This window comes from Xiphophorus hellerii, chromosome 7, assembly GCF_003331165.1.
Source record: "Xiphophorus hellerii strain 12219 chromosome 7, Xiphophorus_hellerii-4.1, whole genome shotgun sequence".
Lineage (NCBI taxonomy): Eukaryota > Metazoa > Chordata > Actinopteri > Cyprinodontiformes > Poeciliidae > Xiphophorus > Xiphophorus hellerii.
The window spans coordinates 19,615,322-19,640,548 of NC_045678.1; the positions used below are offsets into that span (position 1 = coordinate 19,615,322).

At 37.4% G+C, this 25,227-nt stretch overlaps 4 protein-coding genes and 1 non-coding gene across 10 annotated transcripts in view; all 5 read left to right on the forward strand.

Moving 5' to 3' along the window:
* Positions 1–2,807: 2,807 nt before the first annotated feature.
* trnak-uuu (transfer RNA lysine (anticodon UUU)) lies at positions 2,808–2,880 on the forward strand. Its single transcript has one exon. It is a non-coding gene; the product is annotated as a tRNA-Lys (tRNA).
* A 1,745-nt stretch (positions 2,881–4,625) lies between these two features.
* hce2l2 (high choriolytic enzyme 2-like 2) lies at positions 4,626–7,027 on the forward strand. The gene is made up of 9 exons (XM_032566717.1): positions 4,626–4,757; positions 4,853–4,895; positions 4,980–5,042; positions 5,132–5,287; positions 5,394–5,511; positions 5,635–5,813; positions 5,903–5,984; positions 6,507–6,631; positions 6,730–7,027. The coding sequence occupies exons 1-9, from the start codon at positions 4,698–4,700 to the stop codon at positions 6,744–6,746; spliced, it is 843 nt and encodes a 280-aa protein (XP_032422608.1). The 5' UTR covers positions 4,626–4,697; the 3' UTR covers positions 6,747–7,027.
* Positions 7,028–7,514: 487 nt separating this feature from the next.
* On the forward strand, positions 7,515–11,039 carry hce2l1 (high choriolytic enzyme 2-like 1). Its single transcript, XM_032566716.1, is given in 10 exon segments — positions 7,515–7,732; positions 7,734–7,818; positions 7,927–7,996; positions 8,597–8,656; positions 8,730–8,882; positions 8,970–9,087; positions 9,165–9,343; positions 9,424–9,505; positions 10,478–10,602; positions 10,701–11,039. Coding segments are annotated over 10 exon segments (1,089 nt in total). The 5' UTR covers positions 7,515–7,529; the 3' UTR covers positions 10,715–11,039.
* Positions 11,040–11,442: 403 nt separating this feature from the next.
* On the forward strand, positions 11,443–18,148 carry tra2b (transformer 2 beta homolog). 5 transcript variants are annotated; one of them, XM_032567232.1, is made up of 9 exons: positions 11,443–11,573; positions 14,714–14,847; positions 14,953–15,115; positions 15,371–15,559; positions 15,656–15,771; positions 15,929–15,931; positions 16,635–16,769; positions 16,909–16,979; positions 17,073–18,148. In XM_032567232.1, the coding sequence occupies exons 1-9, from the start codon at positions 11,550–11,552 to the stop codon at positions 17,081–17,083; spliced, it is 846 nt and encodes a 281-aa protein (XP_032423123.1). In that variant the 5' UTR covers positions 11,443–11,549; the 3' UTR covers positions 17,084–18,148. The 5 variants fall into 5 exon arrangements, with proteins under 5 accessions (XP_032423123.1, XP_032423124.1, XP_032423125.1 ...); XM_032567234.1 differs by having other exon boundaries at positions 11,452–11,573; positions 14,113–14,847; XM_032567235.1 differs by having other exon boundaries at positions 11,459–14,359.
* A 3,170-nt stretch (positions 18,149–21,318) lies between these two features.
* igf2bp2a (insulin-like growth factor 2 mRNA binding protein 2a) overlaps positions 21,319–25,227 on the forward strand; it is a 77,858-nt gene continuing 73,949 nt past the window's right edge. For both annotated transcript variants that reach the window (XM_032566835.1, XM_032566836.1), the window contains exons 1-2: positions 21,319–21,893; positions 22,979–23,039. In XM_032566835.1, coding sequence (XP_032422726.1) covers positions 21,719–21,893; positions 22,979–23,039 — 236 coding nt within the window. In that variant the 5' untranslated portion in view covers positions 21,319–21,718. The remainder of the gene's footprint in view (positions 21,894–22,978; positions 23,040–25,227) is intronic.

Consider the following 25,227-nt stretch of genomic DNA (forward strand, 5'->3'; position numbering starts at 1 on the left):
CTTACAGCTAAGAATAATAAGAATAACACTTATGAAAGAGACTTGGATATAATGTAATGTTATTGTCTAAACAAGCATTAATAGCCAATGTACATTGACTTCCTTATCACAGCTTTTAGGGGTACAGCCAATCAGCACCAATGAAAATGAATGGCAGACCTGCACTGACTGCTTTGCAAGCACCAACCTTTAGCCTTTGTAGTAGCATTGCACTTTGACATTTCAGCTTTCCAATTAGCATTTTTTAGCATTTAATTTAGCCATGATATGTACAAAAATAATCCACAGATACATTTTTGTCACATTAGACTTATTCTAAAATAGTACTTCATAATGATGTGGTGCCAGATTTTTCCTGGCACTATGACTATGTGGTATTTCGCTGCCATCTGCCATCTGGTAATGACTGGCTCCCACCTGGCCACTCAAACATAAAGCCCTTTTCGGAGGTCTGTGCCCTACAATTTCTTTGACTTCAGGTTTGGTTTCTGCTCTGTCAACTGCGAAACTTTACACAGGTTTTATGTTTTGTTCTAAGGTTTAATAAAATTACCATGTTGTAAATCACAAGGATTATTAGTGGAAATAAAATGCACCCAAACTCAGTTTATGCTTCATGGAAAATGTGTGAAAACTCTGGTAGGGTTGCATTTCTTTCGCATTCACAAATTGTGAAAACACTTTCCACCTTGTCATTTGCTTTTCGTGAGGGGAAAACTAGACAATTTCACGCAAATCAGTTTTAGAATTAACTTGTTAGTACCAATAAGTGGACACATATCAATTTCTAAATGTCAAAGTTTTTGGGGTTTTTTTTTTTACAAAATGAAAGCATATTTTCCCTCATATCATGAAAGCATATTTCCCCTCTGCTTTCATGAACTCGGTGGCCTTGTCACACTTTAAATCTGGATTTGGAGTTTTATTTCAGAAAACAATTTCCCGAAAAGCCTTGTGTACAAACAACTAACATCACATGCATGTAAAGGTGGAATAAAAAAGTAGCTTTGGTGGAAATAAAGATTTTATTGGTTTCATTTTTAAAAAGAGAGAGAAAGACAGCAAATTACTGAGTACAATTAATAGAAAATAACTCCCTGGGAACAATTTACTTTTTTCTTGGTTTTCTTTTTGACTTTCTGGTTGCCACAGGACTTGAAGCTCGTCCTGTAAACAAAAAAAGGACAACACTTTCTATTACATTTAGCCACATGAAGAAAATAAACAGCCTGAAACATTTTAATACCTGCACTGCCACAAGCTTTGAGTTCTGCCAAGCGCTCTTTCACCTCCAGGATTTCAGCTGCAAGACTTTGGACCTTACTTGAGGCACTCTTGAGCTGCTCCTCCAAAATACCAATTTTATTTCTGAAAATATAGTAAACATGGTGTACTTTTGTTACTTATGGTTTTTTTTTCTTTTGCAAGCAGCATGTCTAGTTACCTATGTGAGGCAGTCCGTTGATCCAGATGTTCTGAGATATATTTTTCCTTTAACAGAAGCTTGCCTAATTGGTGCAATGCAATACCTTTTGCACCATTTTCCATCATCAACTCCCTTCTCTGCTCATTTTCTTTCTTGCTGTAGATGAAAACAGAGATCAAAACCCAGGTGAGAGCGGTGTAATCACACAAAGACTTAAAATGTTTGAAGCCATGAAATCAGGACCCTGCTGTGTTTCAGCAGACTCTTTGAAAAATAAAAAAAAAAACAGTGTGTTTTACTGATCTTCTGCCACTTATGTGGATTTTAAGGTCACCTCATAATGCAGCAATCACTTTAGTAGGCAGATTTTGTTACAATAAGAACAGTGACAGAGTCAGCCAGCCAAAGAGCAAGCAAAAGATAGTGTGTGGGGGGGGAAGCACAGGGAAAACTGAATTTTTCTATTTATATAAAAAAAGAAAAATTACAACCCTAATAAAATATATTGATACCATAGAAATGCCAGAGCATTTTTGTGTCTAGGGATCACATCCAGATCCTTAGACACTCAGAGAGTTCAGTCATTTTGTGACCCTAACCATCCTCTTCATGAGACTGTCTTAGGGGGGTAAAAGTGTCTTTAGTCAGAACTGGCTTTTCTTGACCATAGTCATCAACTCAACAACTCTGGAGAATTTTAAATTAATACGACAACATTTAATTTCAGTAAAGCATTTTTGAATTTGAACTGAATTTGAAGTACATTGTGTTTCAGATAAACTTTTTCTGTCTTATGTCCCATGCAATAAAAAAACTATTTCTATTTTAAAAACAACCACAATTAGTTGGATAGAAACCACAGATGCCGATTCAAACCATAGTTTTATTATTTTCCAATATCAACTTGCCACCAACAATATGGCTGATAAGCTGACGTATCGTTTATAGACCTATGGCATGCAACCTTTAGCGATGACATCATCAAGGTAGTTGTCTGTATGAATACTTTTAAGAAAATGTATTTAAACGCGATGCACAATACCAGCGAGCGGTCTCCTCCTCAACACGCAGTCTTTCCTGCCGCACCTCCTCCAGTTTCTGAGTGGTTTCATTGATGGCACACGCCAGGTCCTTAATTTGTTTCTACAAGAGAAAAGCGTATGTGTTTTTTTTTTCAAGCAATTTTCGTGTTGAACGCCTTGTCAACGTTCAATTTTACACCAAGTCAACTTACAAATGCATCGTTTTCTTGGAAAAATGTAAGGTCTGAAAATGCTGTCATTATTGTAGAGGTGTTGTTTCGCCACACAACAATAAAACGTGTCAACGTGTTACGTATGGTTCTGCCTTATAAAGGGCACTACCGTTTTGGGAATGCAGAGCCCGGATAGCTCAGTCGGTAGAGCATCAGACTTTTAATCTGAGGGTCCAGGGTTCAAGTCCCTGTTCGGGCGGAGTTTTTTCTTATTGCTTACAGCTGTGTCCAATTCACCACTCTATCTATTTATTTTTGCTTTAAACAGCTGTTGAAATCGCCGTCTTTCCTCGTTGTGACTAGTTTAACAGCGTTTCATTGTCATTACTTAATTTAATGGTCTCTCTTATTATTCAAATTATTGAGACAGCGAGGTGTTCCACAACAATAAATGCTGAACAAAAATAGTCATTTAAAAATAGAAATAGAAAAAGTACTTTACTTGAGACTTTACTGATCCAGCAGTGGGGAAATTCAGGCTTCACAGCAGCATACACCAAACAATAAAATGCAAGTAAATGACACACAAACAGTATAACCATATATAAGAATGCAAATGTGAATTTGCAAAACTGCATAACACAAGCACAAAAATACATATGAACAAATTACTTAACACAAGAAATTTAATCAGTTTCTAAAAAAAAGTGAAATTACTTAAATGCAGTTAGGTTCAAACTGATTAGAAATGCATCGGCCAGTCAGCTAGAAGACAAATTAACCAATTTTCTCTTAAATAAAGTATTTCCTTTATTTATTTATTAAATGCATATCAAACTTAAACCATTGTTTTAAATAATTTTTAATGATTGATTTGAAATAATTCTAAAATATTTTCTAATTAAATACCTAATTCAAGAAGCAATTTGAGCACTAATTCTTGTTGTCTTTGTGATCCCCATCCTTTAGATTATGCTAATTTTCACTATTTGTCATTCATAATGTTGAGCTGAAATTCTTGTTCATTAGGGTGCAAAATATATCACTTTGGATTTACTGAGACAAACAAACCTACTACATCAAAGAAATCAACTCTAGAATTGGCAAAAAGTCACATTTAAGGTTTGTTACAAGGAAAGCATGGGGTAAATAATCTAAGCAGAATTTTATTAAAATAAATATGGTATCTTTTCACATACTTCAATGAGCAAGGTTATGTTATTTTGCAAAGAAGAATTAACATAAAAGGGAGAAAATTATTTGCAGCTCTAACGGCAGCAATAGGTGGTTTTACAGAGTCTTATTTGTCAAAAAAAAATAAAATTGAAAACCATTCTTTGATTTTCACATCTCACAATTACGCTCCACTTTTGTCGATTTGTTGCACACAATTCTAAGAAAATATACTTAAGTTTTGCAATGTGACACTGAATTAAAAAGCAACAGTTTATTAAATGCTGAACAATTTTAAATGGTTTTACAACAAATGAAGTGATTTTGTGAAAGTAGCAAAACACAACAACATTGTCTTAATCTCCAAATATACACATGAACCCAAACTCTAATCAGGAGTGGTATTTTGTATGCAGAGGAGTCTGGATATACAGTAACCCTGGTTGTATGAAAGCATACTTATTACTGCAGAAAGATTTGGTTTCAGAGGCATTAGAGCGTGTGGATAAGAGTATGTTAGAATGTGAAATTAGCAGCATAACATAGCATGTGAGCCATGAGTAAGCTTAGTTTCAGTAAAATGGAAAACAGTAGTCCTGGTGAACATACACACCATCTAAATCCTAAAATTGTACCGATCCAGTGCCAAACATTAGACCGTTTAATTTAAATTGCAGTCGAGCTGTTATTAAACAGTGTAGGACCTCACATTATGCTCCTGTTGAAGATGTTGTTTTTGAAAAAAAAGTCAAACTAATTAGGGGATTAAACTCACTGACAAATAACAGCAGCCCAGTAATTTACCTGGGATAATCATGGGTATTATCTCCGGACAGCGGCCTATAAAACTGGGTGTTAGTGCAGGTCAAATGGCAACACTGAAGAAGGATCTGCCAGGAAAAGATGGGGCAGATTATCCTGCTGTGTGCGCTCTCAGCTTGTCTCTCGGCTGTCAATGCTCAGGTAAACATGCAGAGGAATAGAAGAAAGAGTGGGAGTTTTACATGTAGAAATCTGCTTACTGCTCGGTTCTTGTTTTTTGTTGTTGTTTCTTGCAGAAATTTTTACTCAGTCCCAAATGGATACCTGTTGGTTTCAGGGGTAATTTTTTATTTAAAAAAAGAATTATTGTGAATGTAGCTAAAATAATGGCAGAACTTATGCTGACTAACTCTTCTTTTCTAGAGCCTGAAGGAAAAAAAGAGGGCACTGCAATGGATCAAATAATTAAAGTCAATGAGTTTCATGGTGAGTATTTTATAATTATTGAGAGACTTTTCAACATATTTTGAATTTTTGACTATTTTTGATTTTGCCCTGAATCATTTCTACTTCAGGTTCCCACGTCATTGACGGTTCCACCACCCTCAGAGAGGGAGATATTGCTGTGTCCACTGGAAGGCGCTCAAAGATCTGCTTCGCCCGTAGCTGCCTCTGGTCCAAATCTGTGGATGGACACGTCTACGTTGCCTACACACTCTCACCTGATTACTGTAAGTTAAGGGTTTGGTAAACCCACTATCACTGTAGAATGTTTTTACAGAATATTCTTTAGTAATATTTCTTACTCCTGTGTACATCCTTTAAATAAATAAACAGCTGACATCGAGACAAAGCTGATAAAGGAGGGAATGGACAACATAGAGGACAGCACCTGTATCCGTTTTGTTCCACGAATTCACCAAAGAGACTACATCGACATCCAGCCAAAGTCAGGGTGAGTTATGACCAAAAAATACATATATTACAACATACCATTATTTTAATAAAATATTTCATTTTTTGCAAAACATATGCATCAAAGAGTGTTGTTTCTCTACATTTTAATTTGTAAACAAAGATGTTGGTCCTACCTTGGCTCTCGTGGAGGAAAACAGACCCTGTCGCTCCAGAATCCAGACTGCATGAATATCGGAGTGATTTCCCATGAGTTTATGCATTCCCTGGGCTTTGTGCATGAGCAGTCCCGCTTTGACCGCGACAACTATGTCACCATCATGTGGCCGAACATTTGGAGAGGTAATATCAAAGCACACTGGTGACCTTTAACACACACATCAAACAAATACAATAAGTAAAAAAGATGCAATGCATTTTTTCTCCAACAGATCGAGTAAGAAACTTTGAGAAGTTTAAGACAGAAAATCTGGACCTGCCGTATGACTTTGGCTCAATTATGCACTTTGGGATGTAAGTCGTATTTTTTTATGTGTAAAACTGAATTTAATTCTAATCTTCAGGTGAATCTCAGTGAATTAGAAAACATAAAAATATATTTTATTTTAGTAATTTATTAAATTTAGTAAATCCAAAATGTAAAACTCATACAGTAAATAGAATAATTACACATTCAGGTTCTCAGAAAAATTGAACGTAAGACCAAAAACAATGCTTCTTATCACTAAAATGTTCTCGTCTATGACAGCTTACAGCAAACATTTTGAAGATGTTAATGGAAAGTTTAGTGGATGGAATAAATGTGGTACAGAAGCAGAGCACATTCCAGAATTGGGGTTAGATGCACAAACGTTGGACTACAGGTAGAGATAGTGCTTCCAAAGCCTCCACACACAAACAAATTCAAGACAACGGTTTCTGCTGTCACTTTGAACACCTGTCACACCTGAAGCAGAGCCCATGTAAGAAGTGTCTTTCCTGGTGCTGTTCTCTGTTATCAGCATGTTATCAGCATTTGTATATTTCTATTTTAAGGTATGCCTATTCAATGGCCGGAGAACCAACCATCGTCCCAAAGAACGGCAGGAACGTTAAGCTCGGCCAGGCATCGTCTCTCAGTCAAGTTGACAAGCTAAAAATCAACAGGCTTTATCAATGTGGTTCGTACAGAAAAAAACATTTAACAGAATATATTTCAGAGCTACTATATAAATTGGTAAATAATCTAAACACTGCTTCATTTTGTCTCTTTCTGCAGCTGTGAATGATGATTAGAACCTGAACCAAGACGAGGTGAAGCAGGAATCCTCTGAAAGCAGACGTGATAAACTGCTGCTGAAACATCTTCATACAATCTCATAATATTTAGGCCTTGTTTTGTGGAGCTGTACTTGTATTTGTTTGAGTGAGACATGTAACTTTATATTTAATGTTTTAGTAGACAGAATTGGCATATATCTTTCCTGTTGTACAGTGAAAGATGAAATGAAAGTTATTGCCTTGTTTTAAGTAGTCACTTAATATCCCTGTTCACTTCCTGCAATAAAGATGTTAAAGAATAAAAAAAACCTAATTGCATCATTATTATTGCAATATGTTGAAGTAGCTGAAGATTTTGGTGATGATATTAAATAAAGAAAAAGTTGCAGTTCATTTGATTACAGAAATCAAATAGAAATACTGGCAAATAGAAAGTCAGTCCGGTTTATACTGAAATAATTCCTCCTGGCCTTATTTTCCGATCATTTTTGTGATATGATAACCATAAGCGGCAGATTTGACTGTTATCACACACCACTCGCCATTTAAGTATTTACTCCTCAAAATTGCCCCTTAATAAAAATAGGAACGATGTTTGGGGAGGGATTTATTTCTGTTTATATATGTTTACCTGAGCTGTCGTTATCATCTGATAGTATATCACTAAATCACTGGTTACCATTACAGTCAGACTCAAATTGCTGGTCTTGCAGGACTGGGTGGAGAGTTATTCCTCTGAAAGCAACTGCTTTGATAGCAAAACACTTCTAAGTGTCTCATTTCAGAAAGTGCTGAATAATGAAGGCCAGCAGCGGGACCACCTGTTGCGGATCAGTAGTGGACTTGAGTAAATTACACCCGCTGGATGATGAGAGGTCTCAGCCCACGCTCTCATCACAGGAGTGGAGCCCAATCAGTACAGAGCAGCGGAGGAGAAGTGGGTATATAGATCCAGTGAAGGTGGGAACTTTGCTGAGCAGTGATCTGAAACTGGGGAAACTTGAAAAAAGCAAATATGGCTTCTAGAGTTGTGCTTCTAGGCATCTTGTTTGGCGTGCTCATCCCGGTGGATATGGTCCCCGTTAAGGTCAGTACCAAGAGAAAATGCTTTTATAGAGAGAGGTAGATTTATTGTACTCTACAGTTAAATGATTTATTGCTAATATTATATATCTATTCACAACATTACTGACAGAATTCCACTGGAGTACATGAGGGCAAACTGAGACTGAAAAGGAAATACTCTGGTGAGCTCTTTGAAGAAGGTATTTACATACAGCTGCATCTCAGTATGAATATGATCAATTCAAGAAGTGAAACTCATATAGAGCTTTAATGGTGGTCTGCAGCTTCTAAGTCCTGTTGGAAAATTAAATCAGTATAGGTTTTTTATGAAACTTTTTCCTTTAACTAAACTTTCCATTAATATGTTGTCATGTACCACACTGTGAACAACCAGCTTCTTCAGCAAAGGCCTTTTGTGGCCTACACTCCTGCAGGGTGTTAGTAACTGTATTCTGGGAAACTGTCAAGTCGGCAGTTTTTCCTAGCTGTGGTCTCTAATGTGGCACAAGATAACCTATCTATATTAAAAATCATTTGCTGGTCTAATGTAATATTCCATTTTTTGAGAAATAAAATTCTGGGTTCTTTAATATCCATCTGTGATTCATAAGCCCTAATTGTAAAAATTAACAAAAAAAACACTTACAATTTTTCAATAAAACTAGTTCCACTTTTTGAATTGAATTACCTTTTAATGATATTCTAATTTACTGAGATGCACATTTACATGCATTGATATTGTACATTTGAAACAATAACATTTACAAAACCGACAAGGATCACTATGTTTTTGTGTTAAGATGAGCTCATGGACCGAGATGAAATGACTACAATGGATCAGATCCTACAAGTCAACAGCAGTAAGTGCAATGTAAATTGAAATAAACTATGTTGATTCACTCTTTGTAAGCTTTGTTAAATGTTGCACTTCAGGGCTGCGGGTGCCCACAGGACTGCCATTCAGAGAAGGAGATATTGCCTATTCATACGTGCGCAGTGCCATAAACTGCCCTGGGAATGCCTGTCTGTGGCCTAAATCAATTGATGGATTTGTTTACGTTCCCTACATCCTCTCTCCTGTATACGGTAGGAATCCATTTTAAAGAGGTTTACAGATTGACACCCTTTGGTCTATTTTAATTAAATAGTCTTGTTTTTTTTTTTTATCTGTAGATGATATGGACAGAATTACAATAGAAACAGGAATGCAAGAAATTTCCTCTGGAACCTGCATCAAATTTATTCCTCGCACTCATGAGGCCAGCTTCCTCGACATCCAGCCTCGATACGGGTGAGACGGACACCCTACTTTATGTAACTCTGCTTTGTGTGAGGAAGCACTGTAAGGTTTACTCTGTGCTCCCCCAGTTGCTGGTCGTTTCTGGGGCAGACTGGGGGAAGCCAGACCTTGTCACTGCAGACTCCTGGATGCATGTGGTCGGGGATTGCTGCTCATGAATTCATGCATGCCCTCGGCTTTGTGCACGAGCAATCCCGCTCGGACCGAGACCACTATGTCACCATTGTGTGGAAGAACATCTTGCCAGGTTTGGATGAATGGCTGTGTCCAAGGATTCCCAATACATTTGAACTAAATAAGACTAATGTCCCTTTTTCTGTGTGACAGAACAAATACACAACTTCAGGAAACAGGCGACGAACAATCTGAACAGCCCATACGACTACAGTTCTGTCATGCATTATGGACGGTGAGATGCTGCTTAAGGCAACATGTAGTGTTGTGTATTCTGTTTTTGCTTTTTATGTCACTTATATTTTTAAAACAAATTTAATATGAAATAGAGATGAGTAAGTATGTAAAAAAAGACAATCTTCAAAAAATTACTTGAACAATCCAAACCAGCCTGGCCTTGTGTGAAAAAGTAATTGTTAATTCATGCATTAATTCTTTTTTGGAAGAACATTGTATAGACTGATGAGAAAAAAGTTTAACTTTTCAGATGACGATGTGTCCAGTTACATTTTTAATAAAATTATTATACGAGGTGATCAGGTGCTGCTTTTCCACATCAGTAAATCGATGAGTTATTGTAACTATTTAAATCATGCAGTCCAGCCATCAGGTTTATGATGTTGCAGCAGGATATCAATCCAAAGTATGCAAATAAGTCCAAATGTGAATGGCTAAAGACCAAAATAGAGTCACGGTTTTGAAGTGCCCTCATCAAAGTCCAGACTGGGATCCAGTTGAGATACCATAGCTGTGCAATTCATGCTAAAAAAACCCTAGAAGGTGGCAGAATTAAAACTATTCTGTAAAAAAGTGTGGGTCAAAATTCCTAAGGAGAGATGTAAAACACTCATTGCCATCAACAAAATTCTTGATGGCAATTGTTGCTAGCAAAAGTAACATAAAGTGTTAAAGTTTAGAGAATTGGTTTTTTTTGTTGTTGTTTTATGTGGGGCCATGTGTTTCCATAGCACATGTCCCTTATGAAATAAATCATCATATAATAACTAAACATTTTATTTACTTAAGTAATCTTATGAGTAAAATAGTTGATGATCTAAAATATTTAACTGTGATTTAAAAAAACCAACAACACAAAAACAGAAGAAATTTGATTAAGGACATATACTTTTTAGAATCAATTTAAAAATACACTTTTTGCATTAATGAATGCTGGGGTAACCTTACATTTTCTAAATCTCTGCTTCAGATATGCGTTCTCTGAAGAAGGTGGACCAACAATCATCCCCAAACCAGACCCTTACATTCCTATTGGCCAGCGAGATGGACCAAGTGCACTTGACCTGCATAAAATAAATCTTCTTTATAGCTGTGGTATGTAAAATGACACACAAACATCTCCAAAAAAAAAAAAAAAAAAAAGGAATTTAAAATAATTTTTAATCTGCTTGATTGTTTTTTCTCACTTACAGGTGCTAATGAGTAATGAATTTCAACATCTCAGCAGTACGGTCCTGCGAGATGTGTGAAGTACATATTCTCGAGTAAATGTTGCAGAACTCAAGATAAATTATTTTTGCAGTAGATGTGCTTTTATTATTAAGAGGTCTAATTTTTTTTAAAAATTGTGTTTATTGTTTTTAGTGCAAGGCCATTGAAATGCTAATACAATATATACCCTCCATGAATAAACATACTCAGTGCCGAAGCTCTAGATAATTGTTTCAAGTGTCTTAAAAAATAATTCTGTACCATCCTCTCTGTCATTTCCACTATTCTGTCCGCTTAAATAAAGAAAATGCAACAGAAAATCTTGTGGCCAGTTTCACAATTTGTGTACTTATTAGAGATGGGTTATTAAATCTGAAACTCTTATAAACAAGGCGACAGCACAGCAGTAATAACATGACCTTGTCTGACAGCACTGAAAACATCAAGCGCCTCACACGTGTTCCCGCAAAATGGTGACTTCCTGAACTGGAGATAAAAAAATATATATATATTATTAAATAAAAGTAAATTAAATAGAATTCACAAGTAATTGTCAAATTTGTTGCACTCCTGTTCGAGATGTGCAATATGTTTTACATTTTTTTTAAATGAAAACAAAAAAAATCTCCAATAAATATATTTCAACTTTATGAAATGACGTACGCTTTACGTTACTAAGTCACGTGGTAGTGAGAACAGTTGAGGAAGGGAGGAGCTACAGTTTTACATTACCGCATACACACACACACACACGCGACCATAGTCGTTAGCCTCGCATATTAGTATCAGGTAGACTATTTCTCCGTGTAGCTTATTCTCTAGCACTAAAAATGAGCGACAATGATAAGGGCCGGGTATGTATGAACTCTGATGCAATTTTAAGGTTTTTTTTATTTCCTATGGTGCATGAACAGCAACGAAAAAAGCCATTTGATGAGAAAACTGTCATATTAACGGTTTTTATTTGTCAACTGACACCACTGACCAAATGCTCACCTTGGTAGCTTAAAATTCCAGTTGTAGCCTCAAATGTGTATTTCTCTAACGTATTAAAGACATTTAGGTGATTTTTATAATACAAGACAAACTGTGTATAATAATTTACTGTAAAAACGTATGTTGCTAACTTTAGCTACCTGGCTAATGCTAGCATTTCAGTGTTAACTAGGCCTTAGGCTAACGATGAAGAAGCTGGCTTCCGATTCGTATCCAGTGATTCGCCACCAACTCCGTTACACAATATATGTGCATTAAATTAGATCCGGCGCTAAACAATAAAAGTCCCACTCATGCAGTTCAGGGTTATTTATCGTGTGTTAAATTCCTGGGCTACAGAAGGTTGTAGAGTAATAAAATGATCGTTTTTATCTTTTAGCACCTCAAATTGATTTAAAAATATTTATACGACATAGGACAAATGTGAACCTTATATATATATTTAAGCATGTACAGAGATTTTTTTTCTTGCATAAAGACAGCTGTTTTGTTAATGCATAAATAGGAACCTACGAATCGAAACCTATCTTTATTGTTAATTTAGGGTGTTAACATCTTTCGTTTTAGCAACCTTTTCGTTAGATGAGCGCTTTCAACAGCAAGAAGACAGACGCATTGCAAGTTAGGCAAACCAAAGTCTTCGCGTAAATGTAAATATTTTAAGCATAGAAGTTTCATTTTCGATGTCCTTTGATAGAATATTCTGGAACGTCGAGGTGGCGCCGTTTTGTTCCACGCGAAATTCCATCTTACATTATGTAATATGCGTTTCGTTTTGCTCCTTTTTAGGGTGGGTTTTATACTTATTTAAAATGTGCACTTCGTTTAGTAATGTTGACCCAGCAGTCTGGGGTTTCCTTCCTTGTTGGTTTTTGGCGCGCCTAACCCGCGCCATTAAATCGACGAGGAAGAATAAAAATCATTTTCTGTTTTAAATCAAACGGCCTCAAGATTCTTCATTTGTTTCACCTCGGTCATGCAGGTCGTAATATTCGATGTTTAAACAGGCGCTTCAATTAATTGCTCCGCTGAGTAGACAATGAAGCACGATACAGAAGTTGGTGTCCGATTTACAGCTGCAGTTTCTTTAAAGGGTTATTTCACAAAATTCGACGAATGCAGTCTTTATTCCGCTTTGGTTTGAAATCTAAAATACAAGTACGTTTAAAATTTGACGCTGGATATATCTTATTTGTGGAAAATGTTAAACGGTGCTTCTTTTTTTATTTAAATGGTCAGTGGTACAAACCACAAACATGTTGTTGAATCTGTCATTAACCTAGAAATATGTCTTCAAGTTTATCTGGGATGTGTAGTGTTTGAGGGATCCCATTATCAGCCACTATCAGTTGGTTTAAAAAAATAAAAGCTTTTATTTTTTCATAAATTGAATGCTTATTTCACAAACTGTGTTTTGCCATTAATGTAAAGAGCATACATCAACACAGATCATTGCTGGGTATCTAATTATTTTAGATTTAGAAATCTTTAGGTCAAAATGATCAAGTTTGTAAATATAATAAAAAAAAAAACCTTTATTTATAGAACAAAGCTGAGTTTCAATCAGACGCAAACTTCAGGAACAGCAGTGTAACTTGTTCATCTTTCCAGTGGTGGGTTTACAAACCCTTCTGCTGAATTATGAACCTGGCTTTGATTTAGCAAGGGATGTCCTAACTTGGGAATACGTCAAATATTTATCTTCAATCATCTTGTGACTTGTTGAACGCCTGCTTAACCAGTTAGCAGTATGCCGAAGGGTAGGGCAGATCTGGTTTTTCAGTAAAGATAATTACACATCAGCATTTACAGGATATGGCTGGTCGCTGCTTTTTGATGGAGGTGAATACAAATGAGTTGTAACTTTAACTTGAAGTTGTTTTGGTTAATCTAGATTTACTTTATTTTTGTGTAAAATGGGAGATAATGGGGTGGGTTTAATTCTCATTATGACCTTTTCATTTACAGTGGTTTTATCTTCACTATGATAGGAATGCAATTTAACGGAAACTATTTGAGCAAGACTACTTTTATTTTTTGTAAGTAAAAAGGATAAGCGTGTTTAAAATTAAGAACAAATAGATGTACTGTGTGTAAATTTTTTTCGTGTGTTCAAAATCCCTGGGTTTCCATCAGGGAAATACAAAAACAGGGTAGACCAATTGGCTGCAATGCTCATTGAGCAACAATTTACTGAACTATTGCATCTTCCCTTTTATTGCAATCTTATTTTTTATGAAATTACTTGTAAGACACACTAGTGAATGTGGAACCACTGAAAGTGAAATGAATCGAACTAACACTGAGCATTTGTAAACTTAATCCTGATGAAAATTTGATTGAGCGTGCCGTTTTAATTGTAGTCATAAATTCTTCATCCTTTTCTTTTCCATTAAGGTTAAGGTTCGACGAAGAAAATGCAGAAGAAGTCTCATGTCCACTTTATTTTCAGTAATATGAAGCTCAGATGTGTGAAGCTGAATTGTTGAATGCATGCTAAACATGAGGAGGGAAGAACTTTGATCTGTGTGTGAGAAGGGGAAGTCAGAAGATGTAAGAAAATTGAAGAAAGAAGAATAATGTGAAGTAATGAAGTTACAGAAATGAAGTTAAGGAAGTAATCTGGATAAGGTCGCTGCGCTAAGTAATTTTCTGGTCTACTTATCCAATGCGTGCATGTCATTGTTATTGAATACATCACACTTTAATTTATGTTATTGCTATTTTATTTTGTCTTTTATTTTTGTAATCTTAATTACCTAATTATACTTGCTGATGTAATCCTAGTGATGCCATCCTTCCACTGGTTAGATAAAATAGCTTTAACTTGCATTCATAATTGCCAATTTTTAAATCTTGTGTATTTTTTTTTCCTTCAAATTTTCCAGGATAGTTTTAAATCTCAACTACAGAGTTGTTGTAGCACATTTATTCATATTTATCACTTCTTCTGTGATGATAACGTGCTGGTGTGTGTGTGTGTGTGTGGTTCGTTCAGGAGTCTCGCTCCGCTTCCAGGAGCGCGAGTCCCCGTGCCCCTGCGAAGTCGGCGAGCCGCACTCCAGCTCGTTCAAAAGATGGATCCCACCATTCCCGTTCTAAGTCCTGGTCCCGCTCCAGGTCCAGATCAGGGTGAGTTTGTTTTTTTTTTTTTTAAAGCGCAAGTAGTGGCACAGAAATCAGATCCTTCAAGCAGTGTTTTGGATAAATGTTAAAAGTTTGTCTCTGCTGTTTCAGCTCCCATTCTAACCATGGCTCTCATAAGCACTACAGCCATTCCCGGTCTCGCTCCAGGTCCGGCCGGCGCCGGTCCCGCAGCCGCTCCTACAGCGGAGAGCGCCGGCACAGGAGCCTCAGTCATTCCCCCATGTCTAATCGCCGCAGGCACATCGGCAATCGGGTGTGTTCTTCTGGCACACTTTTTAAAAATAAAGTGTATTCATTCATTATGTTTGTGGAGTAGCACAATATCAGAAAAAACAAATGGCAATGTAATTGGTAATTATTATGATGGTATCCATTGTGAGTAACCCATGTTTCTCTTTTTTTTTTCATGTTTTGATCTAACATTACCAGACTTGAAATAAATATGCATATTTGTGTAATTAATTTCCGTATAGTCAAATGTATACCTTTAATTTTCCTAAACCTTCAGGCTAATCCAGATCCAAATGCTTGCCTGGGAGTGTTTGGCCTGAGCCTGTACACCACAGAGAGGGACCTGAGAGACGTTTTCTCTAAATACGGGAGCCTGGCGGATGTCAGCATCGTGTACGACCAGCAGTCCAGGCGCTCCAGGGGCTTTGCTTTTGTTTACTTTGAGAACACAGCTGATGCTAAAGAGGTAGCACATTTTATCTAAACAATTATTATAAAAAAAAAATCAAAATAGAAACTTTTCTTGGGATTTTATATAAAAACACACTTTGTTTGTTATCAGGCAAAGGACCGAGCGAATGGCATGGAGCTGGACGGTCGAAGAATCCGGGTGGATTTCTCAATCACAAAAAGACCTCACACCCCGACCCCGGGAATCTACATGGGACGTCCCACATAGTACGTCAGCTACAGCAAATTGACTGTTTGTGTAGGAATAACTCCTGTGATTTAAAAAGCTGCTTATACCCCCATTTTTTCAATTTAAAACCACTAATTTCAAAACATTTCTTTATGAATTTATGTGTAAGATTAAAACTGGTGCCTGACTGTGGAGTGGTTTTGTTGTTTGTGCTTGCCAACAGGGACAATAATACTCCTAGTCAGACGGTGGAGCCAAGCCCAAAACAGATATAAAGTTGGTTCAGAACATGTGCAAAGGAAAGGATTAAAATCTGTTTGTTTTTAAGAAATACAGTGAGGAGAAATCTTTTGTTTTCCATTGATTTGAGTATTTCTGCCAAGACTCTAAAGATTGCTGTTCAGTGCACTACATCCAGACTGGTGGAGCTGGAACTGTTTTACAGAGATTCATCGAATGAAATTTCAGACTTTAAATTTGTATAGCTAGTAGAGCCACACTCCAAAAAATGAGTGTGCAGCCATAATTGCAGTGAAAGGCTATTGTATGTAGTATTAACTCTGGGGGCTGAATGTCTGTGTGACCAGTTTCATGTTTGCAAGTAGAGTTTAAGAAACAAATCATTCCACTTCCAAATTATGCATAATGATTTTTTTTGGACCTACCACATAAAATCCCCTCCCAGAAAAATACATTTAAGTTGTCAGTCGTGATGTGAAAAAGTTAGAAATCGTTTCATGAAGCTTTGTAGGTGTTTTGAAATTTAAGCTCCGATATGCATGGCTGCCTGTAATGGAGCTCCTGATGAGATGCTGAGCATAAAAACCTTGTGTTTTAATATTAAACAGGAATATGTTACTTGTGTGCATTGTAGTTTTACATCTGACTGTTTTTTTCTCATCAGTGGCGGTGGCGGCGGCGGCGGTCCTGGTGGTCCCCGGCGCTATTCACGTGACTACGACCGCGGATATGACCGCGGATATGATAGAGGCGGCTATGATCGCTATGATGACAGGGACTACTACAGATCATACAGGTAACACTCCCATTTTGTCAGTTGGTATTTTACTGATTGTCACTGAAGAATTGAACCTTGGTTCTCTTTGTTCTGTTTGTTGTTTTAACTCTGAATGTTATTGGTAAGATTGTTTTTTTTAAAATTATTATTATTTTAGACGAAGATCTCCATCACCATACTACAGAGGAGCATACAGATCTCGGTCAAGATCCCGGTCTTATTCTCCTCGTAAGTTCAAATATTACTCGCAGTCGTCTTAAAACATCTGCTTGTTTGTTTGTAACTTGTAGGGTTTTAACTAACAGCTGCTTTCTTTCACAGGTCGATATTGAGCAGTTCAGGCAGACAAAAATCCCTTATTTCCATGGACAGACGAGGAGTTTCTTCTAAAGATTTGTTTGACTTTCTTGTAGATATCATATTCTTAAGGTGATACATGACTTTCTTTAATGTGGAGTTTCATGGGAAAATTTTGTACAAAGTCCTGAGAGAGCAGAACACCAGCATTGTAAGCTTAGCAATGTACTGATGTGAAAAGGGTTGGCAGAAAACCTTTTTCACCTGTTTCTGCCCCTGTAGGAGTTATCCCTCTGCACAATGTGAAACTTGGAAGATGCCCGTCTGCTTATTTCTCAGCTGGTTAGTTTATTGTGTAATTTGGAGCTTAACAAATTCAAACTTGTATAAATCTTTGAAATTCATTAGACACTGTTGTTCTCCAGAATAGTCACTGTTCCTGTCAGGACTTTTTTTTTTTTTTTTAACTTCAGAGAACATTCAGTGTCTGGTCACGACAACATCCTCCTGTTTAACAGACAAATTTCTTATTCAACTCCACACTAAAGAAACCAAACAGATGACGATGATCACCATTCTTCCTCTTGCTTATCAATAATCAATGAAAATGGAAAAACACATTTGAAGCCTTGTGTCCTTGTTTTAAATTTTAAATGTACAGGGCAGTGTTGTTCTAACTGGCATGTTAATTTATGGGGTTTTGTTGTGTACAAACTGAGTGAGAATTCAGCAAAATTTAAACAAATTAAAAGGGAATAGTTTTTTTTTCCACCAAGAATTGTGTAGTTTTTGAAGACTGGCCTTCTTTCTCTCTATGCTAAAAACCTTTTTTTATGAATATGCTTTAGATATATAATTTACATACAGCAAAGTCTGCATTTGTTAACTTTCAGCTTAGAAATATTTTAAATGGTGACAAATTTGAGCTTTTGTTTTCTCTTTTGTTTTTGACATGTTTGGATTTTTGCACAGAAAATTAACTGTTGTAAACTATGCAAATGAGTTTTAATCAGAATTTATGCAAAGCTTGTAAAACTCGTGAAACAATTTGACATTTAGGCTTTGCTTTAAAATACAATTAACACTTGTATTAATTTCCACACTAGGCTGGGTTTCTATGTTTATTCTCTCCCGATTCATGGAAATAGTGATATTTTCTATGATTTGTCTGGGAAGCTGGCATTTCAATAGTTTGATAAACAGTAACTTATGAAGCTTGTGATATACTATTTAGTAAAAAACAATACTGTCTAAATGGAAAAAAACATGAAAGTCACAGGATATTGCTGAAAAACACCTATGTTTTGTTACATTTAACCAATTATTTATGGGAAGTCCCGATTCTTCGAAGATGAATAATAAATGCTTACAAAAACTCTTCAATATTTTTTGAAGAGTTTTTGCCTAAAAGCAGAATTTAATCTTCTGAAGCTGGGAATGAAAAAAAGTTGTCCAAGTGAGACATGATGCATTTGCTCACTGGGTGACTTTTATCATAAACAAATCACATGTAAATTCACCTTCACAGCCATGAGATCAGGTTATTTTCCTTACCCAGTTCAAACTGATGTTCGCTGCTCCTCACATGAAGAGAAACAAGCTTCATCAATCAACAGGAAACTGGAGTTCAACAACTACCCCTGCTGGTCACTGTGAACCTCTGAAAAGTCCTCAGAAGGGTGTTGTAATGGATTACTCAAAGATTAATTTGACCAAGATAAGGCACAAATGATCAGTTTTGTTGTAGTTCATCTACAAGAGACATGTTTTGTTTTTTTTGTTTTGTAGCAGATTAGGTGAATTGATCCTGTTTTGGTGTAAATTTGTACCTTTTAAATGAAACCAACAAACAAATTCTAAGGAAGAGTAGTTTGGTTTCATTTTACAGAAAAGTGGGCAGACACCATATTTAAACTGACACACCAGGAGGAAGTAGTGTTGAGAAAGTGTTATTTCCTTCAAGTCAATATCCAAATAATTGTTTTATATGTTCAGAAATTTGCATTGCATTTATTTGCATATTTGTGTAAAGTTTAGTTTTTGTTATTGCTCCAATTTTGGATGATTAAACCAAAGTTGGAGGTAAAGAAACATGGTAGGGAATGAAAGCTGTTTAAAAACAAAATAATTACGTGTTAACAAAAGCTGCTGCAAGTTTTAAACCCATTACTATAATATTCAGTGTTCTGAAAGTGTGTAATATGCGCAGGCATTGCAGCAGTGAGGAGACAGAAACCACTCGTGCACTGCTGACCACACCTTGGAAATTAATTTCCATGTTCCACCACAAGTCCACATGTATGTGTGTCTCCACGTTCCTCCAAATGTCACATGCATTTCCATTCAGGGTGGAAATAATTTGCAGAATCTGAAAGCCCAGTGACCCAATTTTCAGAAAGCTGCCTAAAAGCAGAAATTTGTATTTTTGAGTTTTATTGGGGTTTGGAGCTTGCTCTCTCCATTTTTAACTGTTGATTTGTTGACTGGCAGCAAAAACAAAGACCCCACAATAATGAGTGTGTGTGCATGCCATCAGGAAAGTAACTAAAGAGCTGTTTTGTAAATAGGCCACAGTTTGGACATTCCTCTGTTCATACACTGACGTAAACAAGGCAAGAGCTGGTCACTCCTGCTGCTGGTACTTTCTGCACTACAGTGGGGTGGCAGTAATGCTCCGAAAGCTCAAGGAAAGAAGTCACATGTAAAGAGAAAAGAATTAGGCTCCTCCCCTTGGGTAACTAGGTACAAGACTACACATCCATGCATGAGCACAGCTGCCACAGCCTTGCAAAGCTTTTGTTTGCAGTCCGCCTTAAAACATGCTTCCCTCCCAAACACACCCATTTGCAAACACTTACACAACCGCCATCGCAAATAAAAGGATTCATGTGTACAGCTCAGAGTGGCTCCTTCAAGAATCCCCTTCTGTTCTTATCAGCATTTGGCTTTTCCACCATTTAGGTTGTGCTCAAAAAGGGATTTAGAGACTCCAAACTATAAATCTAGTTTATTTATTATTATTATTTCTCCAGGAACAATATGTACAAGGACAGCAGTGTGGTTTCACTTTCTTTATTGCTTTTTTGTTCATGTGTTTGTTGAAGGAATGCTTTTGCCTGTATTTCAATGTAAATACTACAAAAATCTAATATTTCTCAAACAGGTGCTGACTGCAGTGAAAGGATCCCAGAAATCCATATTTCTGGCTCCCTCATAAATAATTGAAAGCCTCAACTGAGGGGAGGGATCATTGGTTTACTGGTTTAAGTCGACAACGATTTGAATTTTCCACACAGCAGCTCCTATTTACTTCCTCCTTCTCCGCTGGCACAAGGGGAGTGACTGACAAACATCCCCTGGTCTGACGACCTTAAAGACTTCAGAGTTGGACACTATAGAATTTAATCTCATTGAATGTAGTGCAATAAAAGTTCCTTGGAATGAGTATATTCATAAATCTTAGTATGAAAATAGAACTGGTTAAAGTTACTGAGAAAGTGAAATATATATATATATATATATGTATATATATATATGACCTATGTGGAGTGTGTTACACTTAGAATGACAAATGTTGCTCATAGTAACGTCCATCCATTCAAGCTGCCCATTGTCTACACTTGCATATGTTTTCAGGGACATGAACATATCTTGTGCTAATATATTGGCATTAAAATCTATATTATAGCCATGAACTATGCTGAGGTGCAGCATTTATTTACTTTCCCCCCTTTTTGGGCCTTCAAATGAAATCAGGATCACATATTAATTGAAAAGAATAAAATACTGAACACAGTTTCAGTATTTTAAAGTCACAGACTGTAAATGATGTACAGACTTTAAACAGCTTGTGCTAATGTTGAAAAAATTTTATTAATAAATAACAGAAGTTAATTATTGGAACATATACACTTGAAAACATTCACTTACATTATAAAATGTAAAGAAATAAAAATGAACGACTTAAACATAAAAAATAAAAATAAAAATGGGGTGAGGGGGAGTCTGTTGCCACTGTAAACCCTATAAAGTTCAAGTCAGGTTAATCTTGTCTGATTTTGTTGTAAAACCTTAAAATTATTAGTGGCCCCCGTAGAGCCGCCCTTTCAAGACTTTCTGGAAACGGCCCTGCACGTCCCTTCTTTTCTCACTCCAAACCAAGCCAAGCCCCTTACTCCCATGCAACCTGGAGGCCCTTATTATGATTTGATGAAATAACCCCCCTCTGCCTCGTTTAAGCCCATCCCTTTCGCAGAACACAGCACAGTCATCACCATGCCCCTCTGTACGCCGGACGAGCGGCACATGCACCTCCAAACATTTTTTCTTGTGATTTTTAAGGGAGATTTTGTTTAGAGGCGGCGCTTGTTGGCTCCGGAGTAATAGCGTCGTAACGACACTTTTTTTTTTTTTTGCCTCACCTCACCACCACCACCCCCCAGTCCCTGTTGAAAGAGTTTGACCAGGGCCAGAGTTGGTCGGTAACTGGGGGGTCGCTCATTTAGCTCCCTATTATCCTGGAGGACGATTTTTTTTTTTCAAAATACATTTTATTTAATTTTTTTTTATTTTGTTTTTCAAAAATTGGTTTCTACGGCTCTCAATATCGTCTCACTCTTGATATCTGGCAAGCCTTTCGAGATTTTCCCCCTTCTTCTGCTCTTCAGATCATGAACAAACTATATGTTGGGAATTTAAGTCCTTCGGTCACAGTCGAGGACTTGGAGCAGCTCTTCGGGGAGAGGGAGCTGCCAGCGCCCGAGCAGGTCCTGCTGAAATCCGGCTATGCTTTTGTGGACTTCCCCGACCAGAACTCGGCCATAAAGGCTATAGAGACTCTCTCTGGTAAGTGTGTGGATTTTGATATTTGCGCTGAGTGATGCTGCTCGCTGCTGACAGGGGAAAGCACACTCCAGTAGGTCAAAGTAAAATGTGTAATATTTATTATTTTGATTTCTTTACAAAAATAAAAAAATCAACAACGCAACAAATCTGAGGTTTTGCACGGGACGGTGTTTGTGATTAGAGTTGGAGATATTGGATAAATGATCGATCCCACGCAGGACACACTCGAAAGATATACATTTTTTTTAGAGGAAAACACACGCGGTCTTAAGGCAAATTTCCACGCGCAAGAATCACCTTTTAATTCCTCCTTTTATTTTAAGGAGATTCCGATAGTGCATGGCGCTACTTTCTTTTTCCTTTTTTTTCGCGATCAGCCGCTGGAATGTATATGGGATGGTCTCTGACTGACTGACTGGGTTCGGGTAGGCATAATTATTTTTCACTTATTTTTCGTCCTGATTTTATTGAGGAGCGCAGCGCGGCGCCAGCGCGGAATACTTGTCGGATCCCTGTTCCCCCGGTGTCCGGCTATGTTTTTACGAGGTGTCTTGGAGGTGGGTCACGGGGGTCCGGAGGAAAAGGGCTCATAAACAGGTAGCTGAGTGTTGGAGGAGGAGGTGGAGAGAGGGGGGAGGAGGAGGAGGACGAGGTGAGACGCTAATTCCGTGCTGCGCCAGGCCACTCGCTCCTTCTATTTGCGTGATAGTAGCCAAAAAATAAAAAAAACAACACCGTGGAAGCACCTACCTAACATCTGCTTGGTGTTGTATTCTTTACAGGAGAAACATATATCCCCCTCATTGCAATGCTTGTGGGAGTGGAAAGCATGGCTGCCCATTCCCCTCACCTCCCCACCACCCCCACTCATACACTACTACTATATAAGCTCATTAAGCTTCGTTATGGCGCATAACATGCCTTTCCAAAGTGGTTGGAATAATGCAAATGTGTGCACTGTGTGCGCCACGATGCGCCCCGAGTACTTTCTTTAAAAATATGAATGGGGACGCACCTACTTCATGAAGTGTTGGCGTGCATTGTTGCAGACACATGACTTACACTGTCCATTCTCACCCCTGCAGGTAAAGTTGAATTGCACGGAAAGCTGATAGAGGTAGACTACTCTGTTCCCAAAAAGCTAAGGTAGGAGCTTACACTCACACCCACACACCTATACTGTGCTGCTACCCGATGTCTGAGTGAGTGAGTGAGTGAGTGAGTGAGTGAGTGAGTGAATGTGTGTGTGTGTGTGCCTGCGTGTGTGACCTGTAGGCTTCCGCTGTGAAATATAGTAAGCCACATTTCCCTGTTTTTCTCGTGAGATTTCTGCCAGCCTGTTGTTGTTGTAGTTGCTGCTGCTGCTGTTGTTGTTGCTTGGCGATGAAAGCTCCTAATTGTGCGTGTGGCTAAACAAACAAAAGAAAGAAAAGCGACAGAAAAAGACACAGTTTAGTCCCAACATCCGCAGAACACAGCCGTGGCTGCTGCCATGTTGCGTGATCTGCAAGCGAGGGCCATATCCCACAGGCAAACACTCACACACGCATGCAAACATGGCACGTTTGGGTCCTGATTGGGTTTATTCTGCTTTATGTGATATGATCCAACTTGAATGTGCATTTCTGTGCATGTAGGCGATAAGGTTAAGTTTCATTATGTGCTGGAACTCTATCGCGCAATGAGTTGCAGCCACTCGACCTTCTTTGGATACTATATAATCTATGGACTTGCTGAATTTGTGGACTCAAAAGCATATAAAACCTTAAAGTTTTTTAAAAAAAATGTTTAGAAAACACCGTCTTTAGGTGTGTGACGCCGTTTTTACGTAGCCAAATTAAATACATGTAATTATAATTGTTTATCTTTAAGGGAAAAAAGTACATTGCGTGACAAAAAAGGTAAATATTCAACCCCCTTTGTGCAAGAACACGTGACCCCTACTTCATGTGAGTCCTCCCCCTTTTTTTAGTGCAAAGCCACACTTTCCTGTATTAGAGCCCATTTTCTTCGCCCTGCAGCCCCTTCATAGAGCGTTATTTACGTTTAGATTGCACTACAGTCGAGGAAAACGTGCAGTTTCCCCGCTTTACGGCTCGTTCTGCGAGGCGCAAACATGGTGTCAAAGCCTGCGCCACTCCCCTGAGTTAATGTGCACGTAGGCCGTGGAAAAGCTGGAGGAGCCCTCCTATAATGGCTGCCATGATGATGGCCCTGCGCTCTGCTGCTGCCTGCACGGCTATAGGCGGACACCAGCACGCAGCAAAATGTCCATACGGTGCATGTGACTGGCCGCATGTGTCCAATCGGCGGTGTGTATGTGCAGCTGCTGGACCCGCAGAGCGTGTTTCCCCGCAAGAAGGAAAAAAGGGGGCCTTAAAGCGAAATCTTCGCCATGTCTGCGAGGTCCATGAGCGGGGCAGCGGGTGATGCGTACAGGTGTTCATTTTGAAAACACAGAGTCAACTGGATGAACTAGAGCGTTCATAACTTTTAATTAAATCAACTACAATGCTTTATCACGTTAAAAAAAAAAAACAAATGCGAAAGAATCTAAATTAACCTCTGAATTTGTGGATTTACTTTTAACAACAGAGCTCTGAAAAAAAAGCGTAATTAATGTTACACATTTTTATATATTTTAATACAGTTGCATTAAGTGTGATCACCAAACGTAAAGGATGTTTGCAGATCATTATGTTTAAATTGTCTAAATTTCAAACATGTGATTACCTTTAGGTTAAATTGTAAAAAAGCACAACGTAACATGTATTTAGTTTTGCATGCGGAAGTGGAAACCAGACTGATCTTTACTTTTCTGCAAGTATATTTTTAGATTAGTTTGTGTGCAGTGTGTAACTTTGAAACAAGTAATCGCATTTTAACTGAGCTTAAATGATAGAAAATCATACCTGATTTAACCTATTTTTTGAGCTAAAGTAGAACTTAAAAATAATTGTCAGTTTACTTTTAAGTATTTTTGCACATTAGTGTACTTAAAGGGCACTCTCTTGGAACCACTAAGAATGTTTTAGTTTTACTTAAATTGCAGAAAAACAAAGCTTTAGTTATATTTAAAATAACTTTCTGTAGTCACCTGTACAAAACTGTGTATAAATGTACAGTTTACTGCTATTTTGAATACATCAAATAGTATAATGCAAATCTGCTTCATTCTCTAAATACATTTAAAATGTAGTGTAAGTGCATGTTTTATTTTTAAGCAACATGCTTCTGGCATATTTTTATTTGTTCAATTTAATTTAAATAGTTTAAATTGTTGTCATCTCAAGGTCACCTCTTTGTTTTTACAAGAAAAAAAAAACCAGGTCCA

Coding starts and splice junctions, on each gene's coding strand:
- hce2l2 (XM_032566717.1), top strand. CDS start 4,698: ATGGGGCAGATTATCCTGCTGTGTGCGCTCTCAGCTTGTCTCTCGGCT. Junction 5,288..5,393: donor CACACTCTCACCTGATTACT/GTAAGTTAAGGG, acceptor ATAAATAAACAG/CTGACATCGAGACAAAGCTG. Junction 5,814..5,902: donor GTGGCCGAACATTTGGAGAG/GTAATATCAAAG, acceptor TTTCTCCAACAG/ATCGAGTAAGAAACTTTGAG.
- tra2b (XM_032567232.1), top strand. CDS start 11,550: ATGAGCGACAATGATAAGGGCCGG. Junction 11,574..14,713: donor GCGACAATGATAAGGGCCGG/GTATGTATGAAC, acceptor TGGTTCGTTCAG/GAGTCTCGCTCCGCTTCCAG. Junction 16,770..16,908: donor GACTACTACAGATCATACAG/GTAACACTCCCA, acceptor TTATTATTTTAG/ACGAAGATCTCCATCACCAT.